The 14,336-nt window shown below is 40.8% G+C and overlaps 2 protein-coding genes across 2 annotated transcripts in view; one reads left to right on the top strand and one right to left on the bottom strand.

Moving 5' to 3' along the window:
- Positions 1 to 14,336, top strand: part of CMSS1 (cms1 ribosomal small subunit homolog) — a 185,327-nt gene that overhangs the window by 69,879 nt on the left and 101,112 nt on the right. The window lies entirely within an intron of this gene.
- The window catches only part of FILIP1L (filamin A interacting protein 1 like), a 160,239-nt gene that overhangs the window by 65,324 nt on the left and 80,579 nt on the right, over positions 1 to 14,336 (bottom strand). The window contains exon 2 of the mRNA XM_028726640.2: positions 2,423 to 2,702. Coding sequence (XP_028582473.2) covers positions 2,423 to 2,692 — 270 coding nt within the window. The 5' untranslated portion in view covers positions 2,693 to 2,702. The remainder of the gene's footprint in view (positions 1 to 2,422; positions 2,703 to 14,336) is intronic.

The following is a 14,336-nucleotide window of genomic DNA, read 5'->3' as shown; positions in this document are numbered from 1 at the left end:
CCTCTTTAAACAGGAGCAGGGAACCTGTTGCCCTCCAGGTGTCATTGGATACTCAACTCTCACCAGCTCTGACCATTTGCAATGCCAAGGGCCACCGGTTCCCCATCCTTGATATAAGACAACAGTAGTAATTTAAAACAATGTTTCATCCCTTCCCCCCCTCCTTCACCTTTGCCTACCAAATTCTTTGTTCTCTTACCTCTGGCTTCTGTTGCCAGTCCCTTATCCCAATCAGTCACTTTCCATTTTAGTCAATGCCTGTATCTTCCAGATGTTGGCAGTGTGTATGGAAATATGGCCGTAAAATAAAGGACTGTCAATCAGCAGTAGGAAATGTGGTGTCTCCCAGATGTTGCTGGAAACAACTCCCATCTCCCCTGTCCTTTGACCATGCTGGTGGAGACAGATGAGAGTTGTAGCCCAATACATGTGGATGGTGACATCAGCCATGAAATTAAAAGACGCCTGCTTCTTGGGAGAAGGGCAATGACAGGCCTAGACAGCATCTTGAGAAGTAGAGACGTCACCTTGCCAACAAAGGTCCGTATAGTTAAAGCCATGGTTTTCCCAGTAGTGATGTATGGAAGTGAGAGCTGGACCATAAAGAAGGCAGATCGCCGAAGAATTGATGCTTTTGAATTATGGTGCTGGAGGAGACTCTTGAGAGTCCCATGGACTGCAAGAAGATCAAACCTATCCATTCTGAAGGAAATCAGCCCTGAGTGCTCACTGGAAGGACAGATCCTGAAGCTGAGGCTCCAGTACTTTGGCCACCTCATGAGAAGAGAAGACTCCTTGGAAAAGACCCTGATGTTGGGAAAGATGGAGGGCACAAGGAGAAGGGGACAACAGAGGACGAGATGGTTGGACAGTGTTCTCGTAGCTACCAGCATGAGTTTGACCAAACTGCGGGAGGCAGTGGAGGACAGAGGTGCCTGGCGTGCTCTGGTCCATGGGGTCACGAAGAGTCGGACACGACTAAACGACTAAACAACAACAACAACATGTGGAGGGTACCACATTGGCTATCCTTGGTGGAGATAAGAGGGCAGATGGCAGGCCCCAACATGCACATGTTAGGGTGGGCTGGCCAAACAGATAACGTAATGCTTTATAGTCAAACGCATGCTTTTTCTTACTGGACAAGTTTTGTAAGGGAAAGAACGACTTGAAGGTATTGGCAGCTGTTTTCGCAGTTTCGTGTCACTCATTCCTCCTGGGGGAAGCCAAGGAGCAAGGGTACAGAGTCACCCTTTGTTGTTTTAAGTCAAACCAGAAAACCGTCTGCTACTATTGTTACATATACGTGGTTGTGCACTGAAGCCAGCGAGGTACACATTGCAGAGGATGTGACCTTCCGCAGCGTGCATTCCAATAGCATGCAATAATGGCAGCTCTTTAAAACAAGATTAATTGGCCTAGAAGTTGGCAGGGTGACCCGTGTATGTTTGTGATTACCTATACAATACAATACTCCGTACACGTGGCCAAGATTTTTTCAAAAATAATTAATGGTATTAAGGATGTTGGATTTCAGGTGTCATGGCTTAGATCCCTCAAAGCCCTTAGAAGAAGCAGGCGCTTTAAATTGGCTGATGTAAGATGCTAATAATAATAAAAAAAGGCCTTTTACAGTCATGGCCGGTGGAGACTCTGCTTCTGTATCTTTAGCTGCTTTGACAACACACAAGCGGAGAGATGGAGTTTATCATTTATTTTGAAAAGAGATAATGTATAGCCCAGGTGAAGCCAAGCTTTTGAAATCCCCTTTGGCTGTAATGAAATAAATGGCACATAAAAGTGCTTCGCTTGAGCTGGACGGCACTCTTAAAGTGGAAGGAGCCATAGCTCAGTGGTAGAGTGCCATATGGAAAATCCTAAATTTTAATCCCAGTATTTCCAGAGTAAAAACACAAAAACCCAGGAATCAGGTAATGGAGACCTTGAAATCAATCCGAGTAGACAATACATGCTGCCAGTCAGAGTGTACAATACTGGCTGGATGAACAAATAGCATGGCGTGGTATAAATCTGCTTCCCATGTTCCTGTGAAATTGGATGTATAAGTACCTGTATTTCTGAAAAACCCAACGTGTTTGATTGCCTTCCCCCCTTTCCATCTTGACAGGTAGCGTTTCACACGGTTCTTTCTTTTAGACTGCAGCCCTATAAACACTTACGTGGGAGCAATTCCTATTGAAGTCAGTGAGACTTAATTATGAATAGATATGCAGAGGATTGCTCTGTAAATCACTATGCTACATTATCACTGACTTTTTTAAAAAAACACACAGTCTGATGTCTTATTTGTCACATGTAAATTAATATATTCATGTTGTTTTTACATCAGTGATAGCAACAGAGCTCTCAAAATGGGAAGCAAGCGCTGTGTATTTATAATAAAACGAAAAAATATACTGACTTGTAATTCTCCCTCAAGCACGCTCAGAAGAAATAAAAGATCATCGCGAGAAAGATCTTCTCCCTTTTTGGAATAGTTTCTTTGTTTCTTGTCTGAATCAGGGCTTCTCAGGATAGTGTCTGTTGTTGCTGCAAAGTCCTTTTCTGTTTTTCTCCTCTTCATTTTTACCTTCTCGGTTCCAGGGGTGTCTTCTGTATAAGTGTCACTTGGCATTTTTTGAGAATGTTTTGACTTGGAAGAATGTTCCGTGCTGTTACTTCTGGAACGCATTTCCAAATACCTGGTGAAGGAAGATCAAAAACCAATGGTAAAAACCTAAAGTAACACAAAATATAATAGCATTGTGGATAACAGAATTGTCTTTGGGTCTGGTACATTCTAGGCAAGGTCTCTTAACCAAGACACATTTTCAGTCAGGCAAGTAAACAAACCATGAACTTTATCCAGGATACCTTGTAAAAGTAGATGGGATGGTAAGATGGAACTCTCACATTTTTTGTGACTGCTTTTGCAGACAGTCCTGTTAAATAAAACTGCATCCGAACTGTGAAGATGAGAATTCAATTCGCTCTTGAATCTTATCAAAGATTCTAGCAATTTACTTGCATTGTTATGATGTTGTTATGTTATTACAAAATAAAGTAGTGAAGTACTACACCTGTTTACATATAGACTGCTTCCGGATAACCTGCATATTGAGGGTACATCCTTATTTGTGTGCAAAAAATTTGCCAAAAGTCTAGGGAATGTTGGCTGCTTATTTGCACATCCAGCCAGATTTGTGGGGAGTTTATACACAGTGCTATTTTTCTAGAAAAAGAGGTGCCAGAATTCACCATGAACACCTCCCTCGTTCTCTTAGAATGGCAATGGCACCCAGCTAAGAGGTGCCGGAACTGAGTTCCTGCGAGTTCCGACTGGAAAAAAAAGTCCTGGTTATGCATTGTTTAAAAAAAAAAAATTATTCCATATTTCCCATCATTTTTTAACCATAAAAGTGTGTGTGTGTTTGAGTGTTTGAAATGAGTTTGTTGTACAAGAACACTAAATCCATTTGCATTGAATCCAAACCACAAAATATCAATAACTTAGAAGTGCCCATAGATATCTGAAGCACAGAGAATTATATACCCAGTGCATGTGATGTGCATGTCCTCTCAGTACAGTCAGAATTGTCTGTTGAGTTGCCTTGTAGATCTGTTTGTGGGATGTGCCTGGGCAGCTGAAGAAATATCTCGGGGTGTACCTGAGGGGTGTACCTAAGGATCTACCTGCAATGCTGGTGTTACATTACAGGAACCTAACCTAGGAAGCTGTTTTCTACCAAGCCGGACCATCTAGTTAGCAGCAGCTCTCTGGTGTTTCAGAAGCCGTTTTCCCTGGCCCTACCTAGAAACGGTAGAGATTGAATGTGATGGCAACAAGAACATTGTATTACACCTGAAAATGGTTGGTTAAATTGGAGTGGAGCAACATGCTCATTCACTGAGTATATAGCAACTTCTTTTAAAAGAATTGTGAGAAGAAAAGCATATTTAAAAAAACAACTGGGTGAAGTGGAAACTGGTGGTATATTTTGGAAGGAGTGTGATGAAGAAGACATAAGAAAATTTAAAGCAACGTGATGAGATGAATCAACTTGAAACCAGTGAGTGGGGAAAGAGGCAACTTTTCTCTCTCGTATCTGGAGTTCTACATTAGCCTGCTCTTATCTTAGAATATTCCCAGCAATATTCACTTATGGACTGTTTTAGAAAGCTAGGATGATGAGCATTGCAGCTATTTCTTAGTACCCTAACCAGAAAACATGGATGGAATGTGGATTTGGAAAAAGTGTTTTCCTCCATACACACACAGCTGGATAAAGTGGTTAGAAGGAACCTGAATTAAATACCATGCTGTTATGTTATTCCATCACAGTGGCAGGTGGTTTGCAATACAGAGGTGTCCCTAATATAACTGTCTGACATGCCAGATGAATAGTTACACACATAATATATTATATTTCAGAGCGAGTGAATACATTTTCTGTGTGTGTTTAAAAAAATAAATATAGTTGCCCTTTATGAGTTGTATCTGTGAAGCAGCACATGATAAAATCTTCTGGAACTTTACTTATATATTCTGTCAATCTGGCAACAGTTTGTTTTTGACTTCTTCAAAACTGTATACTGTTTATTATATTTTGTGAAGTTATAACTTTTAACTTTATAAATATTCTTTAAATATAAGAACTTTCTGTGCCTGTTTGGCAGAAATCAGGTACATTTTTTCAAAATAACTGCATTTTTCAAAATAATAGTTCCTGTGGCATTTATAATTGCTCACTGTTGAATCAATTTGATAAAATTCAGCATATTGATAAATTTATATTTATGTATTTTGTCATATTTTTTAAATATATGTATATATTTTTAAAAGGACACTTAAAAAAAAGTTTTTATTAGTGATTCTGGAAGATTTAAGGCCCTGAATGGGGGATGCCCCATTCTGTAATGGGTCTTTCAGCATAAGTAATTGATTTATGAATCAACACAATCACTCTTTGAAGCATATATTCCATTTCCCTATGGTATGCAACTTTGATTACTGACTCCTCGCTTCAAAATGTTCTGACTCGCAAAGAAATTAAGTCTCCTTTTCAGTACCTAAACTTTAAATGCATCCTGTCATATTGGAAAGTTCATCATCCTTTTCAAAAGAAATTCCCTGGTGCTTCTGCCACGATTCCATGTGTAGATGTGGTTTCTGGTACTTCAGGACTTAATTTGAAAGAATGGTTAATACACATGACTCTGGTTTTTAGGATGCTCTGGGTGTGGTAACTTCACATATGATAGCATTAAATGGACATAGAGATGATAAAGGCCTGTTTTATATCAAGACTTATCCCGGCTTTCATTGGTCTTCGTGATTCCTCTCATTGCATTGCTTTTCTCTTTGGCATTATTAATGCTTTGAAGACATGAATGAAAGCTGTGGTGGACATGTTGAAACTCCTCCAAAGGGATGTTTTATATTACACCGAACTTGGATGACTAATGCATCAGGCAGCTGGTTTTGTGGCCTGTTTTGGTTTAGCAGAGGGTGTAAAGTGGTAAGGAACACTGGTGCGTCTATGAAGCAAATAATTGATTCTTTAGAACCTTGGCATTTTATTTTCCTTTTTTCTTTTTAGCAGACCTCTATTTCTTGGGATTCCTTTGTAGTTCGATATTTTTGATTATTTAGGGGAGGTGCCTTTCAAAACATGCTTCGCATGTTTCTGATTTTATCCTAGCTGCTGACTTAAGTAGTTTGCACCGGGGCTTGATGGAAAAAATTCATCACCTCCTTAACTAATTAGATCTAGATTGGATTAACACAACTTTTCCTTCCAGGTGACTCTTTGTAATCTTCGTGCATAGTTTGATGAACTGTAGTGTAGTCTGAACTTGGAGATATTTGTTTCCTTAAGCTGGTTGTGTTTGGGTTGGCCCATGCTCAGAAGGCTTCTTTTCACCCATTTGCAGTGACCTTGTGCATACTCAGCTATCTCCTTTATTCCCTTGCCTGCTCTCCCCAGTTCCAATTTCCATACTCTCTCTCTCTCAATGCTACCCTCCTCCCAATCCAGGCTTGGAGCTATCCCCTCCTGAATGCAGCACAGTGTGATAATGGTTGTGGGCATTGCTGTGTCTGTGCAACAAGGAAGGGTTCTATTTGCTATGGGCATTCACCAACTCCTAGAGCAGTGGTTCTCAACCTTGGGTCCCCAGATGTTTTTGGCCTACAACTCCCATGATCCCTAGCTCACAGGACCAGTGGTCAGGGATGATGGGAGTTGTAGGCCAAAAACATCTGGGGACCCAAGGTCGAGAAAGGCTGTCCTAGAGGTCCCTTCAGCCCCGCCATAAAATATTTGAGGGGCCACCCCCAAAAACGTTGGTGGGCATTGCCATTCAAAGGTGTGTGCGTGCCATGTCATGTGATCAGTTATGCAGGGTGGGGCTTACCTGTCCCCCCCCCCCCCATATTTTATTCAAGTTGGCATCTCTCCCTGGGGAAAATTACTCTTCTCTGGGGAGACAAACTGCCTGCCATTACAAGAACCGTATGAGAGAGGTGTCGCATTCATTCATAGAGATCACAGCACATGAGGGTAGAGGGAGATTTTTCCTCTTTCCCTTCCCAGTCCAGCTGTATTTATCTCTAGGTGCATTGATCTGCTCCTAGAGATTTATTTCTCTTTTTTAAAAAAGAGGAAGCTATGTAGTCTTGCAACTGCAGTGCTTTAAAACATTGGTTTGTACGGTCAATGTGCACTGTGCCTGACTGCAGGTTGTAGTTGCCCATCAAGAAAAGAATCAAATCTATTCTTTGCATTCCCTTCTCCCTACCCACCCACAAACTTTTTCATCTTGGAAGTGCTAGGGGTGTACATGTTGAAGCTTTGTCCTAAGCAGAAATTGTAGAATGGGCAGTAGCATAGTGAAAACAATGTCCTCATTATCGTTCCCAGTTTACCCCTGAAAACTTCTGAAGCAATCTGACAGACACAGCTTTCCTTAGACCTTTTTCTGTCTGGGAATATTCACTTCAACTTAGCCAGTTTTCACACACATAAAAAAAGAAAAGAAGCCACAGCCCTTTGATCTTCCTTTGAGGAAGCTGTTCTCAGGCTACTCAAACGTGCTTAGTAATGTCTGATAAATCGGCATGCTTGATCCTTTCATGAATTCATGTTGGTGGAAGACCCAGGAATTTACAACCATCATCAGCGTTCTCCTGTTAGCTATAAGCATAGAATATTTTTGTGGCGGTAAAAAAAGAATAGGGAAGTATAAAAAAATTGTTTTTAATTTGAGAAGCAATGAAAGGCACAACTTTACATTTAAATATGCCTTTTACATTGGTAAAATCATGCAAGATATAGATCAAGAAAGGGATAAGTTGTCCCAGATGGACGGGGTATAAATGTTGTTGTTGTTGTTGTTGTTGTTGTTGTTGTTGTTGTTGTTATTTGTCGATAGTGGTTGATCTTTCAAATGTATAGTTTTGGGAGCTGGCTCTCATTCTTTTTTATATAGATTCAATAATGGACCTGAAAAAGGTAATATTTAGTTACCTAGCTAATTTTCTTTGCATACTTATCCATCACAGACATGCAAGAAAGAAAAGGCATGTTGATGGTGGACGTTGTGGTCACAGTGCATGGTATTAAAGGCTCATGATGACTCAATACAGTGGTACCTCTGGATATGAACAGGATCCGTTCCGGAGCCCCGTTCGCATCCTGAAGTAAATGCAACCTGCATCTGTGCGTGTGCGGGTCGCGATTCGCCACTTCCGCGCATGTGCATGACGTCATTTTGAGAATCTGTGCATGCGCAAGCGGCGAAACCCGGAAGTAACGCATTCCGTTACTTTCGGGTCGCCGTGGAGCACAACCCGAAAGCACTCAACCTGAAGCAACTTTAACCCGAGGTGTGACTGTATTCTTGAAGCTAAACTGGTCTGGGTCTGTTTGGTGCTGAGATGGAGGATCACCTGGGAACCCCATTTGTGCTGCTTTGGGTTCCATCGTAGAAGAAAGGCACAATATAAATGTAGTAAATAGACAGCCTGACCAGTCCCAGAAATATATTCATTTATTTGTTTCATAAAATTTATATACTACTTGATTATAAAAAACAACAACTTCGAAGTGGTTATGAACTTTCCTTTTGCCAGCAGATGTCAAACTGTTTAAGTCATTTAAGTCCATGATGAAAAAGACATCTTTTGATTCACAAATGATGAATCATTTGTGTCTGGAAAGGCAGCATATAAATTAATAAACTGAACTTTAAAAATGGGTTCTTAAATTAATTGCATCTTTTGCAGAAGTCCGAGTGTCTTGAGCTTCCAATTCCCCACAATTAGCATACTGTTTGAAGTGAGATTTGTGGATCTTATTGCAGGTTGCATTGATCACCCACATATTGTGTGAATTATGGGAACTGGAAGCATCAGGCACATGTGCTAATGTAAGCCAAGCAGCTAACGTAACATATGAGCTAGCTCTTTGGTGTAATTGCTTCTGGCCTGCATTCTCTTGAGTCTACTGCTGTGCCTAGTCCTGGTCAGCTTATGCATCTAGGTAGTAACCCTCTGACCTGTAATGTTCAAAGACTCAATATGCTGTTTCTACCCATGAAAGTATGTTATTTTTCTGGTTTGTCAACATTAAAAGTGCTATCTGTTGGCTTTAACATGCAAGCTGACATCAGTGCTAGCAGATTTCGTTCCCGTTCTTCACATGCATAAGGGGATGTTTGTCTTTCTCAGTTAGGAATAGAGCGGACGTTGTTCTTTCTTTACTTCTCTTATTTAGCGCAGCGAATGTAACTTTTCAAACTATTGCTCACTTTTTCAGATTGCGTTGAAAGTGTTTCTAAAAAATAGGGGTGTGGAACCTGTGGCCCCCCCAGATGTCATTGGACTACAGCTCCCATTATTCCTGACCTTTCGTCATGTTGGCTGTGGATGGGAGTTGTAATCCAGAAATCTGGTTTGAAAAGCAGCAATTCTTTTCTTCCCTAACATGGAGTCAGTGGGGTTGTAAGCAAACTTAAGTTGAACTTAAATCCCATTGACTTCAATAGGAACTAGTTCCCACTCACATTGTCTAGATACAACCAAATAACTATGGAAATGGTGTTTCAACAAGCATGCCAACTCAACACACCTTTCAGTCAATTTGCTTCCTTAATTACGAGGACAGATTTTAGAGTAATCTTATCTCACATGGTTCTGTAGAGTGAAACTGATCAATAGGATTTGCTTGAAGCCTTCTAGTTAACATGCTGCTACTAATAAGATTCAGGTAGTAGGGGAAGAAAGGAAGTGATCAATTTAAGTTGTTTTGGTTGTATAAGCAACCAAGTCTGTCTACATATTGGCATCCAGGAGGTAACTATTGAATAGGTGACAAGTTTTAAAATACATTCCAGAGCAAATGTCGCATTATTTTGAAAGTCATAACCTTTTAACCTTACACTGGTTTAACATTTAGATGTTTCTATTTTGATGCTCAAGAAACCTGCAGATAACTCATCCTGACTTTTTGGAATAAGATGGGAAATGAATATAAAATATGCACTGAAATATAGCTAAGACCGTTTGACCAGAATTTCAAGAACAGGGGACTCTTTCAAACTACCATGTCTGAAAGAAGGGAAGATTCATTATGCCTGTGGAAATGTGAGCTACATAAACATAGAACTTCCATTGTACACTATGATCCTCAGCTGGCCTAATGTTGTGATTAAGAGAGTGAGCTACAAACCCCTCTTCCGTGAACTCCCAAGGCAACCTTAAGCAACCTACTCTCTCTCAGCCTTGGCTCCCAGTCTGCAGTAAGAGGATATTGCATTGCAAACCACCCCGGAATATATGTTTATGAAAGCTGGTATAGAAATTAAACAAATATTTAAATAATATGGGCACTGCTTAGTTTGGGGTTGTGAGACGCATAAGAAGGTGGTGTATTCACAGCACTTTAGGCTGTGTTCCGAGTGCTATAAATGCCCCCTGCCTTTCATCGATTTGTACCGCCTAGCCTAGGATCCTTATAACACATCCCTTTGAACTTTTGAAAACTCTGACCCTTTTGAAGCTCAAAGAGTTCTGGGGGAGTGTTGATTAGGACCGGAGGAAAAGCGCTTCTACAGATCTTAGTTAGCTGCGCCATCAAGGACACTCTCAAGGACATTCCTAGAATAGGGGTAAAAATAGCTTTGTGGGATATGTAACAAGAAGCAGCAGTTCCTGACTGCACTTTCCAAACTCTCCCATACATATACAGTGGTACCTCAGGTTACACACTCTTCAGTTTACATACGCTTCAGGTTACAGACTCCGCTAGCCCAGAAATAGTGTTTCAGGTTAAGAACTTTGCTTCAGGGTGAGAACAGAAATCATGTTCCAGCAGCACGGCAGCAGCAGGAGGTCCCATTAGCTAAAGTGATGCTTCAGGTTAAGAACAGTTTCAGGTTAAGTACGAACCTCCGGAACGAATTAAGTACTTAACCCGAGGTACCACTATAGTGTAGAGCAGGGGTTCCCAAACTGCCATCCATTGATGACCTGCATTCAGGTGATGCATTGCAAGGGAAATTATTTAAGTGGTGTACCAACACCCTCATCAATTTTCACGTCTGTGTGGGGAAAGGTTTGGGAACCATGGGTAGAGTGAGGGAGGTCTCTCTCCTCCCTGACTTGCAGTACAATAATTTTGCTATTGTGCTAAATTCTCCAGCTAGTGAGCTAGTAATTCTGGGCTAGTGAGCAGGAAACTCCAAATTTAACCCCGGAAGTGCTGTGCTGTGCTGGATGGGGGAAGGATTTCGCAGTTCTCTTTCCCCGCCCTCCCCTTACTCTAAATGGGCTCCAACTTGTACTTGTTGGCTATTCTACACTCCCAGTTGCTTACGTGTGAAGTTCGCGCACAACGAAAAAGACAAATTAATGTGTAAGATACCAGCACATGCTGAAGCCAGTTTTTAAAGCATTTAGTAATATCCTGGTGCCCCATCTTTTGGTTTTGTCCCTGAATTAATTACATGTTGAGGGGCAACGCTTCCTCAGATATAATTCAGCTTTGAAAGCTTAACTAAATCCTAGACTATTACTATTGTATAGGGTCCCATAAAAATAGTTTGGGGTCTTAGTCAGAACTATAGTAATAAATGTGGTGTGTGGACTTTGAAAACTATTAGGAACAGAATCCTCATGAAGTTATATGGGCCACCTGTACAAGACGTAACTCTGCTGAGAGTTAAACCCCTCTGTGGATTTGCAGCGCTCTTGTAAGAAATAGCCTTGTCAAACTTGCAGCTGCCTTTCGAAGCACTTACTCTGGATCCTCCTTTTCCCCCAGCTGGTAGTTACGCAGCGCAAGTATTTTATGATTGGCGTAATGAATGGAAACGGTTGTGATATAAGGAGCTACTTCAGGCTTTAAAAAACAAAACCCAAATCAGAGTTCCTAAAGTGATAGTTGCAATATTTATTTTGTCATTCTGTGGTTTAACTCCCTGTTATCAGGTTGTCTCAGCTATTCAGTTTGGATTTTCGCAAGTACAGCAGCTTCTGCTCTAGATAAGCTGGAAAAGCTACATGCAGAGGTATACGGTGGTTCCTTCTTCATGGCTAGGACTCGTCTGTTTTACCATTTGTATTTTAATATTTTCTATGAAGGGCCTTCTTCAGGAGCCCCTGCTGTCCAAGGCAGCGCAAGTGACTGTGGAACATTTGCTACTTTCACCATGCACACTCTTAAATCGAATGCATGATTTGTTGGTGTTCAGAGTAAGAGCTAGATTCTGTGTTGTGGCTGCAGTTGGATACCATGCCCAAGGTAAAAGGATAAGAAGAATAAGAAGTAATAGTCGCTTGCTTACTGTCATTTGATATTAAAAATTAGAGTTTATGGAGGTGAAATTTAAAGTACCTGATTTTTAGGCATGGCCTATGCCTGCAAGTGAATCATGTGTTTAGTTGTCAACATTTAATTTTAATATTGCTTGCATTTTTATGCAAATTTGAAAACACTGTTTGCATAATACTGCAATATGCTCATGCACAGTGAATCAGGTACTAATAATAGGGCACTGTTCCCCTGAAACTAATCACACAGAAAAATGGTAAATGCAGCTAAACTGCAGTAAAACCTTTACCCTTTGTTGGCACAATAAGAAATTCAATGTGGCCTTTCTAAAATCTTCAGTCTTACTGCAGATTTAATTGGGTTTTAAGCATACTCGTTGGGAAGTTGGAAAACTCTTAAAGCAAATGGATTACCAGCTTCATTTAATAATGGAGTTTCTGCTGATATCTCTAAAAATAAATAGTATATTGTACAGCATTAGAATCCTCATTGTCCCCAGCTCTAAATTATTGTAATGCCGTGTAACCACACTAATTTTTATAGTTCTGATTCTTTATATGACAGGTTACAGCTGCTACAACTCATTATTTCCATTACAAATAGTGATTCATATTTCCATATGTAAGCAGGAGATCTCATGGCGGGTATGAAATTAAGCGATGTCACTGCTGTGTAGAAGGAAATGCTTAAGCTACATATGGATACAAGACATTACATTTAAGTACACATGTTTTCAATAGATTGTGGTGACTTAAGGTCCTGTGCTTGTTTCCAAAGCATTTTGTGTGAATTTTCTTTTGACAAATGTTGTTAGGCAGAGATAGGCCTGAATAAAATTTCCCATTCTCTCCCAGAGATCAGGTGATCCAGTGAGCAGGCCGTGTCTCATCTTGACCCTGTAGATATGCACCAATGCTAGTAATCTAGTGGATGAGAAGGCACCTTGGATTTATTTATTTCATGTCCATCATCTTTAAGATCTCTGCAGCTTGCCAAACTGGGTGTTCTGTTACATTATTTTACTTCAGTTTAGGGCTTCCAGATAGAAATGCATCCCACTTTGATGTTTTAAATATAATGGAAGTACTTCAACATCTGCCAAGTGACAACAGAATGCTGGTACTCAGCATGTGACTTAAAAGCATATGTGGGAGATACTAGTTAATTGTCATGTTTGCCAAGAGGTGACCCTAAGCTGGTCCTAATTAACACATGGGCTGGGACACTTGAGTGGTGGCCAGGTGATGTGGGTGGAGGGGAATCCATTTTGGAAAGTCACAACTAATTTTTTAAAAATTCAGGAATTTTTTTTATAAAACAGATGTTTTACATATTAAAAGATCTATCCTGGTACTTTGGAGGCTGATTTTAAATAATTTGGTGTATTTGGCGAAGTGTTTTTCAGGATTCTCGCTGTTCCATTTTGTTAAGCTATTTTGTAGGGGGTCTGATGGAATAAGGGGTGGCAATATATGGTATTTCATAACTGGGAGATTGGATTGAAAGAGAGATGCCAGTGACCACCCAGTTAGCTTCATATATAGATTTGAACCTGTCTCTCCCCACATGCAAAGCCAACATGCTCCATCTGGTCGCTTTACCCACTCTCTGGAGCAAGATGATAATTCTGCTTGGTATGAAAGGCAGAAGAGAAACGTCGTTGAAAAGACCAGTGGAAGAGCACAGAAGATGGTGCAGCAGTTTTGGAGCACTGGGCACAGTTTCCCGGTTGAAGCTTAGTCATCCTTGTTGAGGATAATGCTTGCAAAGATAAATTTCAGGAGGAAGTCACAGGTTTCACCTCTTAATTCAGGCAAGTTTTTATATCTATCTGTCGGTCTATCCAGACTTGGTCATGCCTTAAACCCAGTGAAATAAATGTGTTAAGTTAACTAACGTCAGTCTTACTGATTTCAGTGGGACTACTAATGGTGATATTCAATGTTGTGTAAGTGCATTTTCTATTCCTTTTCTCCTCCTGCTGCAGCCCCTCAGGATCCGTAAACCTGCTCCAGGGGGCCCCGTAACCCTCCAAAGCAGACTTTTTGTGAAAGGGGGTTATTGGGGGGGGAGAGAGAGAAGAGGAAGGGGAAGTCCTCCTCCATGAGTGAAAATTTGTTCCACTGTTGCGCAGGCATAAGTGACTATCACCCAAGGCTAGAAACATACTAGAAACAAAGGGTGGGATTAAATTTGCATTATTGCAATCATTCTGTCCAGCCACACAGAACTACAGTGGTACCTCGGGTTAAGTACTTAATTCATTCCGGAGGTCCGTTCTTAACCTGAAACTGTTCTTAACCTGAAGCACCACTTTAGCTAATGGGGCCTCCTGCTGCCGCTGCGCCGCCGGAGCACGATTTCTGTTCTCATCCTGAAGCAAAGTTCTTAACCTGAGGTACTATTTCTGGGTTAGCGGAGTCTGTAACCTGAAGTGTATGTAACCTGAGGTGTATGTAACCCGAGGTACCACTGTATCTCTCTCTCTCTCTCTCTCTCTCT

This window comes from Podarcis muralis, chromosome 4 (assembly GCF_964188315.1).
Source record: "Podarcis muralis chromosome 4, rPodMur119.hap1.1, whole genome shotgun sequence".
Lineage (NCBI taxonomy): Eukaryota > Metazoa > Chordata > Lepidosauria > Squamata > Lacertidae > Podarcis > Podarcis muralis.
Note: the sequence above shows the minus strand (reverse complement) of the source record. Positions and strands in the feature narration are given on the sequence as shown.